Below are 19,819 nucleotides of genomic sequence, written 5' to 3'. Positions count from 1 at the left end.
TTTGAGGTCCCTTCCAACCTAGGCTATTCTCTGATTCCCCTGAAATCAGTATGCTCAAAGCTACAGACTGACTGTTAAATGCACGGTAGAATAGGAGATCTTAAGGATACACTGGCACTGGGAAATGAAGCCATGTGTTAGAGATTCCCTGGCTACTTCTGAACAAGCTGCTAATGTGCTCACAGGGTGATTTGTTTCTATGGGGGCATATCAACAATATATGTCTGTGCATATCTGTGTCTGTGCCAATTAGTTTGGATTCTGGAAGAATTATAGCAGACATCACATTGCTTTGATCTCTCCAAGCAACTTTCAGGTTCAATGCTAAATATGTATCCTAATATTTTGACTGAATTGCAGCGCTGCAAATACTATAGCTAAGCTACTGGAATAGTTGACATCTGAACGACTCTAATGTAGCACTGATCTTATCAGAAAAGCAAAGCCTTGAGGTTGGCAGTTTCATATGCACTGACCTCTGAGAAGAATATTTGGTTTTCATGGCACTGTTTGTCCATTTTATATTAGAAAGGCTTACAAAGAGGATTTACTGCTGAAGCTCTGTCCCCACATATCCAAAGCAATGGGTGCTTTGCTGATGGATCCTCCCACAGGAGAAAGTTAAGTTTGATTCTGCTGCCTGAACTTAACCATTAGTGCAGCCATGGCTTAAGTTGTTATGGATGTTAATATATCTGGTGTCTGAATGGTAAAAAATGCTATTTTTTATTTTAATTCATGTGTTCTGTTGTCTACAGCTGTGTCATTAGAAGCATTAGCTCTTTTGTAGACTTAATGTTATTGGGCTATTCTTCCCCTCTCTCTCTTTAATAGCTTGTGGAGCCAATACATTTGGCAAAACATGTGAAGAGACCTGTAAAGAAAACTATGGCTGCAGAAACTATATGTTCTGTCTACCAGATCCATATGGTTGTTCTTGTGCCACAGGATGGATGGGACTGGAATGTGATAAAGGTATAGTAAAAGATATGAGGAATGGCGGAGTCCTTAGTGTGCTACACATAGGCAATATAGAAGGGAACTGACAGAGAAGTGTAAAAGACAGGACTTTTTACATTCTGTAAAAGAGGGATAATATTTACCCATTTCAGAGGACCATGTCAGATTTTCAAAAGAAGGACATGGTAAAGTTGAAAACTCTTCAAATTATTCTGCAAAATGAATTGACGTTCTACTGAGATGTTAAAAATCCTCTAACAGCTACAGTCCTGCTGTATTTCTACAAGTCAAACTGAGCAATTCAGTGCCAAACATATATCCATTGCTGAGCAATACTGAGCATAATCAGCCTTGTTCATTTCAATTAGACTGCAATCTCTTTGGGACACAAAGCACATCTTCCTTTGTGAATATGTGTCAGCTTGTTCAATGGTGGCATAACTCTGATGAAGACTTTGGACACTACCACAGTGTAAGTAAGTGAAGTGCTAAAGAAGCTTCCACATTGGCATCTAGTCTACAAATGACCAGCACAGATACAAATGTCATCCATGTTTTTGATGTTAGTGGGTTCTCAGGCTGCTCTGTGGATGATTTAGTGCAAATACATATAGTTTCAAACTCAACCCAACTGAGGGAACTAAATGCTACTGGAGAATTGTTGCATGAGATTGAAAACTAATGGAAGACATTTTCTAGTACCTTTACACTAACTGGAAACACATGTACTTGCAGAATGCAAACCTGGTTTTTATGGGTCGGATTGCAAACTCAAATGTAATTGTCACAATCGAGGGACATGCGACAGATTTAAGGGCTGCATCTGCTCCCTTGGATGGCATGGTCTGCAATGTGAAAAAGAAGGTAAAGCAAGGTAACACGGTAGTAAATGGCTTTTCCCAGTGTAACTGAAGCAGGTCTTCATGCTGGTACAGCATTACCACTCCAGGCTGGTATCCTTGCTCTGTCAATTACATTCCAGGAGCCCAGACACTTATGTACATCTTTATTGCAATACAGTATTTTTAAGCCTCTGCCTCAAATGCTGCATCTAGCAGGCTGGTATGCTACCATTTCATGTGATTTTGCTTTCAATAGAGGTAGATTTTTAAACCTTACTCCATACAATTTGACATTGGCATTAATATCAATTACTGACAGAAGCTGCACATCCTACCTGCATGATCAGCTTTTGGACAGCTCATGGTACTTTACCATTACCTACCTCTTATTCATCTGCATATACTCCTATACCATGTGCCTCATGATCTGAAATTGATTACTGAGACACCAGGACAACCCCAGAGTTTAAAACAGCTCTGTCTCTCTGAGAGGGAGTTAAGCTTGCAAAACTGAACATATCTCATTCAGAATCTCTTTGGATTCAGGCAAGCTTGGCACACAGTATTTTATAAGATGCACTCAGCCTCTATTATTTCTGCTTGATAAATAAAGTGACAAATCCACTGTTAACTTTTAAAAGCTTTCAAGTGCAAAAACAGGTAGAGAAATAAGATTGTGATCTAATGAGCCAAACTATATAGTTGTGATCTGACTGGTCTCTTAAACAGACAAAATGGAGAGCAAATAGATACTGTACATTCAGTACAAAGTGTGTATGATCTTGCCATAGCTACACTATCTGTGCTTAGAATGTCATTGAGGATGAGAGGGGAGGGGAAAAGAAAGAAGATTGGACACAGGGCTTGTTCCTTCTCACATGGTATTTACACTGATGTAACAGTGCTGACTTTGATAAGCGTGATCCTTGCACATGCCCACATGAATGAAGGGAGAACCAGACACCTATGCTGCCTATGCTCATTGTACATCTAAACCTGTTTTGGTGCTGCCTTTTTAAAGTTCTGATTGAAGGCTAATATTAAAATACTATATATCTTCTGTAGGTTCAGCAGATCTTTCACCTCAGATAGAAAACTTACTCGATCCTGTAGAACTCAATTCTGGTGTCGAGTTCAAGCCTTTTTGTATAGCAACTGGGATACCACTTCCTAAATCTGAAGAATTTAAACTTTTGAAGCAAGATGGAACTGTCCTAAGGGTAGGCTCCTGATTAATTGCTTCCTGTTATTTCTGATGTTTATATTAACTTCATCTGTAGCTAATGCACACTATGGTTTTCAAGCATAATGTGAAATTGCAATATTCTGAGATACCTCATGAGCACATGTGAAACTACGGAATTGACCATTGTAGACCCTTTATATTGATATCACTAAACTCTGGATAAGTTCCTAAACTGTGAGAAATTGTCATGGGAATATTCCTAAATACCCACATTTTTCAGGCCCTGTACATCTTCTGTCATTTCAGCCTGCCCTAATTGTTACCAGTAATCGCTCTGAAGCCATGTTTACAATTAATCGAGTCCAGCCCCGAGATACAGGAACCTGGGTCTGCAGTGTGCAGACAGTAGCAGGAATGGCAGAGAAACCATTTCAAGTTACAGTCAAAGGTAAAAGCATGAATCTCTTCAAATGTCTTTGCCTCTCTACTTCTAAGGGCAGCTTTATACTCTAACATGGCAGAGCTTTCTGTTCTCTGCATGGCAGGAAAATGTCTGAATATCTACAGTCAGAATATGAACAGAAACCCTTTATTAGCAACTTACTAATTACGTGTATTGACAAAATAAGTGTGATGATAAGGATTAGAAGAAAACCCAAGGGTTTTTTGAAAGATCAAAACTGTCAGCATTATGGTGTAAACCCCTCTCTACTTCATAAGAGTTTTGAAGAACATCTCCCATTTTCCTGTAGATCTAGGAAGATATCAGAGTTTTACTGATATACGGAATTAAAAGGCTGGTTTAATACTTGCATTCTTGCTCAGTTCCTCCTGTGCCACAGTATGCCCCAAGACTGACAGACAGTGGACATAATTTTCTCATAATTAATATCAATGCTGAGTTACATCTTGGAGATGGACCTGTTGTGTCAACAAAGCTCCTGTACAAGCCAGCAAAACGTTATCAGTCCTGGATGTCTGTGGAAGGTAAGAGAACATTCTTTAATTCCCTTAAACACAAACTTCAGCTGCATGCTGAAACATACTGTGGTATCTGCTCTTGACTAGACTCAAAAGACTTTACAAGGCATAATAGTAAAATCTTTTATGACTGGACACATGAATCTCTGTATATCACTATGTATAATGTTAATGTGGATGTGGTACACCAACAGTAGTCAAAAGTGTGTATTCAGTTTTCCTCAACTAAAATGTTCCATCCTCCTTCCTTAAGATAAACAGTACTCAATGTTGGGCCCGGCTGTTGAAAATTCATGTAAACATGTAAACAGCAGGTTTTCAAAAGCTGTGAGCAGTATGGAGACATGCTGGAGCATCCACAATCTTCCATCATGTCTATTGTGTCCTCTGGTGAGACAAACATCTTACCTAAATATTTATCAGGAATGGTACTGGCAAAATGAAGACTTCTTGTGAGTTAGATGATCTCTTCCAGCCCTGTTTTAACATTTTCTGCAAGACCTAAAATATTATAGGAAGCATTAACAGGAACTTTAATAAGTAACAAACAACTGTTGTTACTAATTCAAGATAACCCAAGATCCATGTACACAATGCATGCTGCCTAAGCAACCAGCCTTGTTCTGTCCTGAAGGAAGGGCAGACAGAAACATCCTTTGGGCTGGGTTGGAGCTCAACTTAAAAATAAGTATTTTATACTTATAAATAGTTTATTTTAGTGAAACGGGAACAAAAGAAGAGCCTGAGTATCTGACCTTCCATGGTTATTGGTTCAGGAATATTTTCCAAACCTTTTCTTCCTTAACATTTTTCAGCATGGTCTATGGCTTTCCTTTCTCCTTTTGTTGTCAGTAAAAGGCACAACCAAAAGACTGGACAATCTGGAACCAAAAACAGAGTATCAGTTCTGTGTTCAGCTGAGTCGGCAAGGGGAAGGTGGGGAAGGCCATCCTGGACCACAGGCTAGCTTCACCACAGCTGCGCTTGGTAAGTTGTCATCTTGGCTTTCTACAAAAGGGCTGTTTCAGCTGCTTTTCTCTGTGGTCTGTTCCCTGATCTCTACCAGAGGACTTTCATTGGAGCAAGGAAGGCTGGACCTGAAAACTATGTAGAGTTTTTCAAAATAATCTCAGGCAAAGAAAACAAACAAAAAAAAGAGGTAAAGAAAACCATAAAAAGGCAGAGCTGTTATTCTGCCTGATTTATATCTGGGGGATCTGGGAAAGGAAAATTTACATATTTTGGCTGGCTATGCAGCAAAGTTGGAGGTACAAATCACTTCTTTGCATGCTAGTCCTTCCTCCTAATACCAGATCAGGCCTTCCTTTTAGTATTATATCAGTTTACTTTTAAAATGAAGATGTCTGAACAAGCAGAAAGTCCACTGAGGATACAACCCAAACTGAACAGAGGCATAGAAAATAAATAAGGATTGCACCAGGAACTATCTAATGAGAGCAAAAGAGCTGGCTTCTCACATCTAAAAAGTGCATCTGCAACCCCAGCTCAGTGAAGAGATATTTTTGTTGATACAGCAGCTGCTGATAAGATACTTTGGGACTATCAACACCTCTTAGGTGTAATTTCTGCCAAATTGAGTGGGGTGGTGGGGAGAAATACCCTTTGGCACTCCATAGCTAGGGCAAGTGGTTGGGAATAACTGGTACCCCTATTTTAGCTTGCATACCAGACATGAATTATTGTTCCCTGTCTCACTGTGGGTTTCCCAAGGTCTTCCTCCACCAGAAGGTCTCACTCTCTTTCCAAAAAGTATGACTTCACTGAATTTGTCATGGCATCCTTTAACACTGAGAGCAGAGGATGACATTCGTGTTGAAGTGGAAAGGAAGAGCGTAAACGACAATGGTGACGAGAGCAGCGTTATTACTCAAGTGCCAGGAAATACGTCCACCCTGATTATTAAAGATCTTGAGCCTAGACAGCAATACATGTGCAGGGTACGGGTGAACACCAGGTCCCAAGGAGAATGGAGCAACTATCTGTATGCATGGACTTACAGTGACAGTAAGTAGCTGATTCACATCCTCCTGTTTAATTCTTCCTCTTTCCTCTAGTGGTCAGACTGACTGCCACTTAATGACTACATTAAATGTAATCCTTTGTGCTGGTAACACTCAGTTCCTGATGCTCACTTATGGTTGTTATTACTATTATTAAGAAGATAGCGTAGTGTCCAAAGAAATTCTTATGCTGGAAATTATCAGGAACTAACAATGAGTATAAAACAAAAAAGGGGGGGGGAACAAATTAAAAGCTTGGGAATCCACATCTTCATTTCAGTGCAGTTCAGTCTTCTGACACAGGTAGCATTTTTTTTTCCTCCTCATAATGATGAACCCACAGAGTTCATTACTCCAAGCCCCTTTGTTACTCCAAAAACACACTCAGACCCTGCAATTGAGTTATGTCAATACAGAAATAATCAACAGTTAAAGAAGGAAGAGAAGATACAATGCCAGGTAAAACCCCTGTGAGCAAAGAGTAAGTTAAGTGTGCTACATTTAAGACCAAGGACTGCCCTTGAATTCCCTGAGTGTGAGTAGTGTCCTTTCATAATGCTATAACAAATGCCCTATCTGAATGAAGTACCATCTGAACAGATGTCTATCTGAATGGCTGATGGGTGCCACTGCCCATACCACATACTGGAAAGGTGGGCTTCTTCCTCCTTACAGGTCATATGAGGAGGTCCTCACTGAGATCCTACCTATATTAACAGAAGTATCAATGGCTGTCATGAGACACTGCAGTTCCCTGAACTCTGACGCTAAACTGCACTAAGAAAAACATAAAGGTACTCTTTCCCAGGAGAAAGTACTTAGCTTAGTAGTTATGGGTGCATCCACAAGTCTGGCACTCACCCCTGCTGGTGGTTTTCTGATGAAATTTGTGGCAATGCTGGTATCAATTTCCCTTCTTTCTAACAGCCTGTATCCTGACAGGGAATTGTTCCCTGAAGCAGTGAAAATATGGAACTTGGGAATCACACAGGAATGATGATTCAGTATAGAAGGAAATTAACACTTTCTGCATTAATCTGAAACAATCGTGTTGCTCTTGCATACAGCTCAGAGAATTCGTATCTTCATCCAAGGACAGGGGTATACTGAATGCCACTCCAACCTCTGCTGGAAGTGTGGAGTGACAGCACATCAGGTTCATAAAACTACTGCATTCGGTTACCACAGCCCATCAACAAAATTCTGATTCTGCTTAGCACAGCGAAAGCACGGAGGAAAGTGTCTGGCTCACTGTGGGAAGGAAGAAGAAGTGGATGTACACTCCAACGCTTTGCGTGTGTTTGTGGTTTTTTTCAGGAATCCCTCCTGCACCGTACAACATCAGGTTTTCTAACACCACAGACACATCCTCAGTCATCTCTTGGACAACTGCTGAGGGTCATTCCATCTCCTCCATCATCATCAGCTACAAAATTTATGGCAAGGCTGAGTACAACCACATCGATATTATCATAAAGAACACCAGCATTACTCAATACCATCTCAAGGGCCTTGAGCCAAACACTGTGTACCAGGTTCAGATTAATGCTCAGAACAACATTGGCTTGAGCAACCCAAACACATCATTTGAACTGAAGACTCTTCCAGAAGCCAAAGGTTGGTTATTCCAGCATGCTGGACTTGCACAAACCAGGGCCAGTGGTATAAACTAGTTAGCTAAGGCAAAGTCATAATATCAATTTTTTAATATTAGCTTTCTTTTACTTTTAATTTTGACACACAACACAGCATCACCAAAATCTGATTCTTAGTTCACTGCATGGCATTGGTGAAGTGACAACATGCAACATTTGTGTGTATCCACTAGAAAGTGCCCAACAGCTCATAGATTAAAGGAGCTGCATACAGTAGGACTATTAGATCACTGAATGTGACCTCAGCTCTGCTCTGCCTGAATTCAGCAGGACCCGCAGGTGCTCATACATCTGAAAATCAGAGCATCCAATGTCTGTGACATTTTTGGAAAACAAAGGGATGTATCTCTATGTCTTTATCCAGTTTACAAGACAGGACTATTTAGCTTTAGATTGTTCATGGCTTTTTCAGAAATAGCTGGAAATAATGATGAACTTTTTATGTGCTTCCTCAACAGCTCCATATGAATCAAAAGGAGGCAAAATGCTGCTTATTGCTATACTTGGCTCTGCAGGGATGACCTGTGTAACAATTCTCCTGGCCTTTCTCATCATGCTGCAGTTAAAGCGAGCCAACTTCCAGCGCCGAATGGCTCAGGCTTTCCAAAATGTGGTGGTGGGTTTCCAGCTTTCCTGTGCCAGTGTGGTTATTAATTTTGGCCCCATCTTTTCCTGCTTTTTCCAATTCCTTTTTCTTGGCCTTCCCAAATACTGTCTTCTCTTCACGTGTGCAGTTAGTACTGTTGTTGTAAAGCTTCTCTGCTAGTGACCCGAGAGCTAAAGCAATCACAGTTATAGACTCTGAGGTAGAAAACCTGGCTTGAAAAAAGTTGCATACCATTTATCCTTCTCCCTTTTCTGCCTTGTCTCACCTGTGTATGACAAGTACCAAGCCAGACAGAATGGAGGAGCCTCTTCTCCCCCTCTGAAGCTGTGCCTGATTTTGAAAACTACAATATACATAACTTTTGAGCATCAGCGACTGCTCCATCATGGCTTTGCAACATGGGGATAGCACACCAGGGATCAGTCAATGGCAACATCATAGTCCTGGATGTGAGGAAATTGCTGAAGTTTGTAACGTCACATAGAGATATCTTTATATATACACGTATATATTTATAGCCTACTGTAGTCTCTTTATTGCTCTGCTTTCTGGTGCTGTTCTCTCACTTCAGAGGCCAACCTGTGAAGCAGAATGAAGCTGGGTCAAAGAGCTCCTCCATATGGTTCTGCATAGGTTGTTTCATAAACAGGGGGCCAGGGGCTCATCCAAAAAGATGATCAGTCCCCAGGCCACACAGAATAGCTCCTGCTCCTTGTCCTGAAACTTTTCCCACAGAAGTATTTCATGGGAATGTGTAACTGAAGTAGTGATGTCTCCTCAAGTATGGAGGAAGATCATGTCCTGTCTCTTTCGTTTCCTTGCTCCTTTTTTCCTCAGTCTTCCTGACTGAGCCTGATCAGCACAGGATTTAGTCAAACCTAACATGAGAAAAATCTCAAACCTGAGACTTAATATGGGGTTTGAGATCAGTTTTACCAAATTTTTGCCCATCTCCTTCATCTTGAAGATGATAATAAAACTGTTCAGGAGGCCTAGGTCTACAAAAGTACTTACACATAAGTTTATTATTAATTAATTAATTATTGATTTTGTGGATCTGGGCAAAAGTGCTTGATGCAGTTAGTGTCTAAAGTAGGTGTAATTGTCTATTGTATTCACTCTTGCATAAGCAAGAGATGGATCAGGCTCTGTGTGTGTACATGAGTGAGCACACATGTATTCTGGGAGTGTAATCAGAGCATTGCTCAGTAAAGTAGAAATCACAGTTAATGTCATTTGCTTAACTCTGTTACAGAGGGAAGAACCAGCTGTACAGTTTAACTCAGGTACTCTCACCCTGAGCAGGAAAGCAAAAAACAGCCCAGATCCCACTATTTATCCAGTTCTTGAGTGGAATGACATAAAATTTCAAGATGTGATTGGGGAAGGTAACTTTGGGCAAGTCCTGAAAGCACGCATTAAGAAAGATGGCTTACGCATGGACGCTGCGATTAAAAGGATGAAAGGTAGTAAAGATGAGAGACTCTGAGACTAAAGACTTTTCTTGGTTGTTTGTTGCAACTGTTTCTCTGTCATAAGAAATGCTTAGTAGCCCTCTCCTAAAGATAAAATAAATATTCAAAGTTGCTAGTGAACTTGCATCAGTTGTCACTAGGCCAAGATTTCTGCCCTGGCAAAGACTGTATTTCTGTATGGTCAAGTTGGTTTATATTTCTCTTTAGCTGTTAATATCATTAATTATTATGTATTTTTCAATTCATAGGTCAGTACGAACTTCATGTGTGAGTTCATCTGCAAAGTAGGAACCATTATAAGATGCATTTAATACAGAGAGGAGCACAGAGCTAGCCTGGGGCACGGCATTTGCTTATCTTGCTTTACCTTAGCCATTCAGAGACAACTGTATCTATGCATCTATGTATATACATACTATGAGGATCACCCTTTTTTTTTTAACTCATTGGGCATGACCACCACGTTCCAGAGAGAACTACAATAGATAGAATACTGCAAGAAAGTACATATTTTCTTGCGATTCACTAGATCATTATCCAGGCAAATTGGGAGTCATTCTTAAGTATGATGATCATTTAAAAAAGAGCCAAGGTCTGCATGCAGGCAGAAATAATCAGCAGCACACATATGGAAATTTTTTTAGGCAGCTAATCTTCATATGATCTGCTATGACATTTTATATTCTCAAATAATAAGGGAAGTGACATGGTATATTAAGATGCTTTCTTTCTCTGCAGATGGCTGTTACAGACATTAGATTCTCTCTTTTTTTCCTTTGATTGAAAAATCCTACTTTTTTCAGTAGATAATAATGTATCTTAGAGTCTTTCTCTTTCTATTGGGGCTGAAGCAGTAGTGCCCTAGGCAACCCAGAGTCCTCCTAATTAACAACAATATGGTCATAAATTCAGTTCAAAGGAAAACACAAATGCATGCTTATTTGATTTTCAGAGTATGCCTCAAAAGATGATCACAGAGACTTTGCTGGAGAACTTGAAGTTCTTTGTAAACTTGGTCATCATCCCAATATCATAAATCTGTTGGGAGCATGTGAACATCGGGGTAAGATACGCTTGAATATGTGTACTTTAAAAATCAGTTTAAAAAAAAAAAATCCACAGTACAGCCCATACAGTCCATAGAAACACCATCTCATAAGCAGGTCTTTCTGCAATATTCATTAAAAAGCCAAATAAACTTGGTTTTATCTCTACAAGCCCACATTAATTCTTCAGAAATGATGTTCATCAATAGCTCTAAATTCTCCTCTGCACCTAGGAATTTTGCTGTTTGATATTTCCCCTCCAGTCTTTTTTATGTTTATTTCTTTTTCACTCAAAGCAGTGTAAGTTTCCAAATACTGTTATTGATCATCTTTTACTTTGTGATATGCTCACTATCTGATGTTTCATCAGGATATCTTTATCTTGCTATTGAATACGCCCCACATGGAAATTTACTGGACTTCCTTCGGAAAAGCAGAGTGCTAGAGACAGACCCAGCATTTGCTATTGCCAACAGTACTGCATCTACACTTTCCTCTCAGCAACTTCTGCATTTTGCAGCAGACGTGGCTAGAGGGATGGACTACTTGAGCCAGAAACAGGTCAGTCTTCAACTATCTACCCACTGAAAGCACAGCAACTCATTTTTCAGGGACTATGCCTTTTAATGAAAACAAAATAAGGTTTTAATATTAGCTTCTATAGCACCCACTGGAGTAGTTTTATTTTGTTGTGTTCACTTAGCCCTATCAAATATTATTTCACAAGGAATCAAGGAAAAGGCATTAAAACTTACTAAAGATGTGGTAACTAACTGCTTTCATCTTCCGATAAAGTTTAAAATGTTCTTGGTAGTGCCATACCAAACCGTTTGTTTTGGGTTTTGTTCTTATTCTGAACATTTGCAATTTTTAATATAGCACTAAAATAATACATGTAAACCTCATAAATACTGTGGTGATGTCTTTTTTATTATTATTTTAGTTTATTCATCGAGATTTGGCAGCAAGAAACATCTTGGTTGGAGAAAATTATGTTGCAAAAATAGCCGACTTTGGCTTATCAAGAGGCCAAGAAGTTTACGTTAAGAAGACCATGGTAAGGAACAAAACAAACTCATTTAGTCTGTTTTCCTCATTTTTTGTTTTCTTGTTTCTTACTTTGTGCTTTCATATGAATAAAAATGCAAACTTATGGGTACTACAGTACTGATTATTTAAATGTTAAATAGTAACATGTATAAATATTTATATAGTGTTTATTAATAGACATACATTACTTGTAAATCAATTTTATACCATGTTTATAATGTAATATCAATGTAATTGAAAATTATTTATACGAGTATGGATGGCAGTAAAATAACCAGTTTTGCAGCTAGTTATGAGATTTAGTAAAAATGTACTATAAAAAAACATATAGTATATGTTTGACATATGAAGAGGCTATGTGCATGTGGGTGGATCTGTACAGCTATGAAAATATTTTCATACCAGAATTTATCCAGCTGAGGCAAGCTGGTTTAATTCTATTGAACAAGGCCAAAGTTAGCAAGATGGTAACCAAAGGCATGTCAGGATCTGTGAACTGAAAAAACAGCCGTCCAGAGATAATGCTTTGGAACAGCTGAAGCAGGAAGATGTGTAAAAAGCATCGTGTAGTCATAGACCAGGAATAACACTGGGTGGGCAAGGGAACAGGATTGGTTAGAGGCATCATAAGACATCACTCAGGAATTACTTCCATTTTCTCTTGATGCTGGTTGGATAAATTTTCTGTTAGCTTTAGTATGAACTGTCCCTTTGAGAAGTGAATGCACAACTTAAATAAGTTTATTTACTTGATAAAGCTTACTTGCATAAAGTCAGTTTTCATTAAGGTACCACACAGAACAATTGTTGAGGTATAAATTGCAATATTGCTATTCCAACAACCAACAAATAAACTTTCATGAAATAATTTCCAGGGACGGCTTCCAGTGCGATGGATGGCAATTGAATCTTTGAATTACAGTGTTTACACCACAAACAGTGATGTGTAAGTATGTTTTCAAGTGGTCGTTTTTTAACAAAGAAATATTTTTCAATATCAAGGAAAGTTTGACAGCCAAGATGAGGCATCCACTCTTAACTCAAAAAACTCAGTAGCTGTGTCAGCATGAGTGAGCAATGGAAGCATAATAAAACCCAGAAAAAAAAGTTACTTTTATTTCATCATCAGTGTCTGAACAAGTTCTGTGTTCACAAACTAATTGGACTTAGGCCACTACTTTAGCTATATTTCTCATTTGAAATCAGAATCCTCATGAATTCTTGGGAGACCCAGAGGAATTCAGTATTTTAGCCAGGAAATCGGAAGTGATATTTGGCAAAGCAATTCTGTAATAGCACTATTTGCTGAGAGCTCACAGTCTGGTAAAGGACTCTGGTTGAAGGACTCACAGTAGATTAATTTTGCTAAAGATGTCTCTCCTGCTTCCTGCTTCAACAAACCCTATCATTATACAAAACAATAAAAAATATAAAAGAATGAATCACACTTATCTGTGTTCTCTGAATACTAGCAAAACTATCTACCATTTTAAAATATGAAAACTTGTTCCATTCTTGTTGCACTCCATAATATCCCTCTGTTGCAGATGGTCATACGGTGTCCTATTATGGGAAATTGTTAGTTTAGGTAAGTATCTGAATTTTGTACTGCACAAATAAACCAATCTGAGCCAAGCCGGCTCCATTTACTCAGTCTGTTAAAAATTTATTGCTTTGCAACATATTTCAATTTTTCCTGTTTCATTCGTCTAGATTTTATTTATCTTCAATATGCTTAGAAATGCAATTTTCAATTCAGGTACCATTCTAAAGGAGAAAACCATAGTGACCATGTTTTCATTGCACTATAAAACCTAGGCCATATCTAAATATAAAATCCAGCATAATACATAATATATAGCCCTAATCCAACACGATTTGGGTTTGATGGGTGGCTTTTCCTCAGCCTTCCTGAGTTTTAAATCAAGACTTATATTTTAATGACTCAGGGGAGGAGCAAACATCGCCTACTCCAAGTACTCTCAAAGAAAGTTTTTGAACATTAATCTTCAAATAAAATTCAGAGTTCATTTCTGCACACACCTCTATTCATCATGTATATGATACAGCCTCAAACCATTCACAATTACTGTGTTACATAGCTTTAATGATTTGCCTTGGAGTGTGCCCCATGGTCTGCTGGCCAAGACATGAGTATGGACTGAGGTGCACATTGCATGGTGGACTAATCATAAACTCTTGCTTTCTAATTTGTTCCCATCTTTCCTTACTAAATAGGTTTGTGCTAGATATGGATGGGAACTAACATGACGCAGTGTGGAAAATCAAGAGTTTAAGTAATCAAATATCTGCAAAAAGGGGGTAAAACCAGCTTGACAGTAATAGCTTCAGGAGTCCCTACCGGATCTTATTAATACCATGCTAATGAAGGAATGACTTGCCTATTGCCATCAAGAGTATTGCAAAACCAGTTCAAATACAATCAGCTGCAGGCCCTCAGAGTTGTAGAGAAATTTAGGCCAGTCCCACAGATGATAAAAGTTTATATTCATTTTTTTTTTCCTCTTCAATACTGCGCATTAAGCAGTATGGAAACATTAACAACAAAAATGTAGCTGCAAAATATTCCCTAATGTTGGACTCATTTATCTGTTACTAAGTCAGTCAGCCTTTTTCATTTCTGCTATGCAATTAAATTTTTTCTTATTAAAAACCCCTTGTGTTCATGACAACGGTTAAATTCTGCTTTAGGTGGAACACCGTATTGTGGAATGACATGTGCAGAACTCTACGAAAAACTGCCTCAAGGGTACAGACTGGAAAAGCCTCTCAACTGTGATGATGAAGTGTAAGTAACTGCCTCAGCAAAAAAAAAAAAGAAAGAGAAGCGTAAGTAACTGCCTCAGCAAAAAAAAAAAAAAATGAAAGAGAGTAACAACATCTGCTGCAGGAAATATATGATGTCTACAAGAAACTAATAAACATTTTTTTCAGGAACATAAAAACTACATTAAAAAAAAAATTTAAAAAGGGTGCACAACTGCAAATAATTACTTAAGTCCTTTTGTACCCAGCATGCACTGCTATTTGCCATGAACCCTCTCCCAGGCTCTCTGCTCCTGCCAGATATCCTGTTCTTTACACAATATGGCTGGGCTTTAGCTCAATGAGAGCTTTTTGATTATTCCAGAGGAAAAAAAAAAAAAAAAATCTTTTCAGACAGCAACCAGCTGTGGAAAATGTAACTCCAGCTATGTATAAATCCATTTTCCTTTGAAAAATGGAATGTGCACAATCTTCCAATAAACATGAATTTGCAGCTTTAACCTATGTATCTAAACTATGAAATGTTGGTGTTTGTTTTTTAAAGGTATGATCTAATGAGACAGTGCTGGAGAGAGAAACCATATGAAAGACCATCATTTGCTCAGATACTGGTGTCACTGAACAGAATGTTAGAAGAAAGGAAGGTAAGAATGAATCCCTAGAAAAAAATTAGGCCATGAATAATTTCAGTATAGTTTAGGCTTCTTGAGGTAATGCACCTTGCATCACACTCTTTCCATTTATTTCCTTCCCAGACCTATGTGAATACTACCCTATATGAGAAGTTTACTTACGCAGGCATTGATTGCTCCGCTGAAGAAGCTGCTTAAGACAGGAGGAATCTTTGCTCATCAGTGATGTATTGAAGAAAACCAAAACTCAATCTGCTGGAGCCCAAAATGTGATGTGTTGTGTAGAACTGTGTATAGCTCTAACTGTATATAATATAGTAATACTGGTTTACTACAAATATGTATGTGTATATCACACAGTAATCTCTGCCTCCACAGGCTGTAGAAGTGTATATACTGTTCAGAGTAGGAATAGACTGAAGTCATGAAATCTGCTATTCCATATGCAGGGTTTTCTTTTTCCCTAGTCATGTAGCTATAGAGTATACACACATATTGTAGTGCATTAGGTATTGCGATCTTAGATATTTTTTATACTTTCTAAGAGCTACTGATAGCAGAGTGGGTATCTTACAGCAGTATTTGAGACATTTCATTGTGATTCAAACAAAAATGCTAAGCTCAATGCGACAATGGGAGTTGCAAGCAGATGTCAATCCAGTATGCTTACCAAGGATAATTAATTATTAACTCCTATTTGAATGTAAAAGTGAGCTAGTAGAAATAATCTGTTCAAAAATTCTACTGACACTTGTAAGATACAAGGCATGCTATTGCTACTTCGTAGTCCAGTTTAACAGTCAGTGTTTGCCTATATGCAAAACTTGCATATATTTTGAAGTGTTTAATGCTATCAGAGGCAGCCATTCAGCAATTATGAAGCATAGGACAGAGGAACATACTACATATTGTAAAACACATTTTTACAATTAGCCTGGATATACACAAGTCTTATTCAATTTGTATTTCATTTGATAATTTCACTGCATAACTATAAATTACAACCTATTATATACAAGCAGGGCTTGCTTATTTTTGCTTATTTTATCCCTTATGCAGTCTGCAGTGTTGTATGGCCTCTTAAAAAAACTGTACTGAAATGCTTCAAAACAATTATATTTGGCCTGCTGGAAGGATCTAGTAGTCCTTAGATTAGACAAATAGAGGCAGGAATTGGCCTGAGCAGCTGGTATTAAGTCCACCACATGGGATTCTGTGGACTTACCCTATACAAACTTCACGTATTAGCTAACCACACGCTTTGCACGTGTTCCCCTCATCCCCCCATGACTCACTAGCTCATAACTGACCATCAGACCATAGTGACTTTCTATGTGGGTGGATCAGTTCACTCAACAAGACTTGCAGGAAGATGCTAGAGAGAGAAAGATAAAAAGGTTTCTCTTTCCCATACTTAGTTTGTAGGTGGGTATTTGGTTTGTTACAAGGCAGGGATATCACAGCAGAGTATAGAGTAAAATTACTGGCATACACCAGGCTGACTCAAACAGAAGAAGCACCAAGAACCTTATTAAAAGGGAATAAATCAACAAAGAAGTGTGCTGAGATGACTTGTGTGGCCTTGGGATAGGCAGAACTTGCACTGTACATACAGTTGCTACAATCTGACATTCCCTGGACCAAGGAACAACTCCAAAATGGAAAAGAGAGCCAAATTCCACTATAGTTTTCATAAAAGACTACTTGGCTGGGTACTTTTGAAGCATGAGTATTGCATTTTGCAGTCCAACCAGGTTCCTACAGGACAGTGAGGTGAACAGGAATGGACCTCCACCTGGTGTTTACTAGGCTGCCTGGCAAAGCTAGCTAACAACTTCTGTTGGAACTGCTCCACTTTCTGTACAGAATTTTTCACAGGTCCAAAACAGCTCATTGTCTTACCCATCTCTAACAAGCAGACACAACCAACTATTCTGCTACTTGATGTGAACCCCTTCTTCTTTGGCAAACTTTTACTTGGACCAATATGCCACATAAGGAAAGAATCAGAGAGTCATTCATCAACCCAACAGGTCTTAATACTGTCTGCATTTTAAGTGCTCAAGTGTCACTGTAAATTAGCTAAAGGACATTTAAGTGTCCTTATAAATGTTCTTCATATCTTCATTTAACATTGTGGCATGCATGAACTTTATAATCTGCTGTAATGAAATTTAATTTTTTTTTAAATTGCCATTTAAAAAAATATGTAAAAAACCAGTAACTCCAATACACAGCTTAAGATGTCTCTATTCAGTCTATACATCACAGAAGTACAGCTATTAAAAACATCCACTAGCTCTGTCAGAGTCTCAGATAGACTAATTCCTTCTGTACTTGCAACATGCACTGGGTATCCCAGGTTCAATAGCTGGATTTTACTGTTATTCAGTGCTGGAAAGCCCAGTTTATGGCAGTAGGTGGCATATAAAGGTTTTCAGCTTAACCATTAACAGGTCCTTCCACAGCACAATACATCAGATCCTATGTCCCCTCCTTTCCAAGTTTCTTTGCTGTCAAGAGCATAATGCTACCAGTGCCAACAGTTTTCCATTATTTTAAATATACCACGTCCTAACATTCTTTATACACCTCCACCTATTTACATCTGCCAACATCTATGCACAAGCTTAGAGTACCATCACCTATTGCCCATGTTGTTTTTGACCTCAGAGCATTAGTTTTCCCATATTCTCTCACATAGAGTTATCAAGCTCATACTCAGTACAAATATTTGGTTGAGAAAGAAAAGCGTTTCAGACAAGTGGAATTGGCCATGCTATGAGGAGTATGTGATGCAGAATGACAGGTAGCTGCTTACAGTCGAGTGTTATCTATAGTTAAAAAAAAGAAATTATCAGACACCTGATCAGAGAAAGTGGGGCCTTTAATAACAAAAAGGCAGAAACAAAGCCTCCACACTTCACCCCCAGGCATTCTCCCTCACCATCCTCAACTTCCATTTAGTGCAACAGCTCTGATTGTTCAACAGTCTGAGTGCACACAAACCAGAAAGTCCTTAATATGTCCAAGCAAAATTCAAGAGCTACAGAAGAACATTGCGTGCTTGGCAGGAAAGCTAAGAAATGATCTGAGAACAGACATCACTGGCTAGTGTAATGCAGAGTTCACTAGATACCACCATGAGGGGAGGCGTAACAAAGTCTCCAAACAAGCACCTTTACCCTCATTAGATTTGCTGAAAAGTAAGGTGTAACTACCCTTGGGGATGTCTAATCCACTCAATGGCTGCACTTCTCCCATTACTCAGTAACCCGGAAGGAAGCACACATCTGGTCTTAAATGACAGGGATATTTAATTCTTACTTCTCTGTAGAAGTACAGATTGCACCTGACACAACTCAAAAAGTCAACCATGGCCCCTCTCCACTACCCAAATACAATGGTCAGGCACTTGCTGAAACTAAAAATACAAAATGGTGACTATTACATACATCTCATCAAAACGTATAAATACCTGATGGAAGGAAGTATGGCAGATGGAATTAGCCTCTTCTCAGCAGTACCCAGTGACAGGATGAGAAGCAGTGGGCATAAACAGAAATGTAGGAAACTACACTGAGAGTGGTCAAGCCATAGAAGAGGTTACCCAAACAGGTTATAGAGTCTCCAGCCTTAGAAATATTCAAAACCTGACCAGACACTGCAGAGGACTACACGAGATGATCTCCCGAGATGCCTTCCAACCCCAGCTATACTGTGATTCTGTGAACTCTGCAAGACAGGGGATGGGAAATGCAGAAAATAAGCAGAGGCCCAGCTAAAAAGCAAGAACAGTTATATTACAAGGATGTAGTTCAGCTGTGGTCAAACGCAAGTTTTCCCTCTTGCTGCTAATACCCTCCCTGTGCTGGCACACAACATTCCCTGCTCCCAACACACCATTTTGCCTTTCCCCAAGTCACATACTGATCAGCCATTCCCATGTGCAAGGCACCTGGTTAGACACAGGGGAACACTGATTAAACAACAGCTGAAACAAAGCAAGCCAAACTGTTCCAGGCTGTAGGTCAAAATCCTCAAATCAAGCAAACCTAGGGTAATGCTTCCTTATACTATTTCAGAGCTCTTTCATATATTCACTTAATAGCACAGTATAGTATATGACACAGATGGTGATATTCCTACAGTAGGAGCCAATAGTTTTAGCAAGTCCCTCCATAAACTGTGAAGGTCCAATCAGACCACAGCAGTCTGTCACATCTCCAAAATATGAGCTAAGTTTCCAGCACCTGAAGGTGCTGGGTGAAGTTTTGCAGTAGTAAAGTCTGTATCATAAATATATGTGGGAAAGAGAAAAGTAGGCTTACAGCAGCCAGCAGCAGAAAGATGACAGAGATATGACTCCAAGTTAAGCCACTGTTCCAAAGATTGACTGCACCTATATTCATACCACCTTTCATTTTTAGTGAAATTTCATTACCTCTAGCTTCTCTATTTTTACAAAAAAAGTTAGTATCAAAATTTATTTTACTTACTGTGCATAGTATTTTATCCATTTGGTTTTAATAATTCAATAGTCAACTACAAGAAGTTATGGAGAAGAAAAGTCAGAT

The 19,819-nt window shown here is 38.8% G+C and overlaps 1 protein-coding gene across 3 annotated transcripts in view; it reads left to right on the top strand.

Annotated features, from left to right (window-relative positions):
• The window catches only part of TEK (TEK receptor tyrosine kinase), a 41,434-nt gene extending 23,890 nt beyond the window's left edge, over positions 1–17,544 (top strand). For 2 of the 3 annotated variants that reach the window (XM_075019738.1, XM_075019740.1), the window contains 18 exons: positions 835–975; positions 1,696–1,824; positions 2,868–3,022; positions 3,295–3,436; positions 3,814–3,975; positions 4,822–4,956; positions 5,701–5,994; positions 7,308–7,607; positions 8,104–8,261; positions 9,508–9,718; positions 10,680–10,790; positions 11,144–11,334; positions 11,717–11,830; positions 12,699–12,769; positions 13,371–13,411; positions 14,536–14,632; positions 15,155–15,254; positions 15,366–17,544. In XM_075019738.1, the coding sequence (XP_074875839.1) occupies positions 835–975; positions 1,696–1,824; positions 2,868–3,022; positions 3,295–3,436; positions 3,814–3,975; positions 4,822–4,956; positions 5,701–5,994; positions 7,308–7,607; positions 8,104–8,261; positions 9,508–9,718; positions 10,680–10,790; positions 11,144–11,334; positions 11,717–11,830; positions 12,699–12,769; positions 13,371–13,411; positions 14,536–14,632; positions 15,155–15,254; positions 15,366–15,440 (2,627 nt within the window). In that variant the 3' untranslated portion in view covers positions 15,441–17,544. The remainder of the gene's footprint in view (positions 1–834; positions 976–1,695; positions 1,825–2,867; positions 3,023–3,294; positions 3,437–3,813; positions 3,976–4,821; positions 4,957–5,700; positions 5,995–7,307; positions 7,608–8,103; positions 8,262–9,507; positions 9,719–10,679; positions 10,791–11,143; positions 11,335–11,716; positions 11,831–12,698; positions 12,770–13,370; positions 13,412–14,535; positions 14,633–15,154; positions 15,255–15,365) is intronic. The other variant, XM_075019739.1, reaches the window with a different exon arrangement.
• The last annotated feature ends 2,275 nt before the right edge of the window (positions 17,545–19,819 follow it).

This window comes from Buteo buteo, chromosome Z (assembly GCF_964188355.1).
Source record: "Buteo buteo chromosome Z, bButBut1.hap1.1, whole genome shotgun sequence".
NCBI lineage: Eukaryota > Metazoa > Chordata > Aves > Accipitriformes > Accipitridae > Buteo > Buteo buteo.
This window is presented reverse-complemented; position numbering and strand designations above follow the sequence as displayed.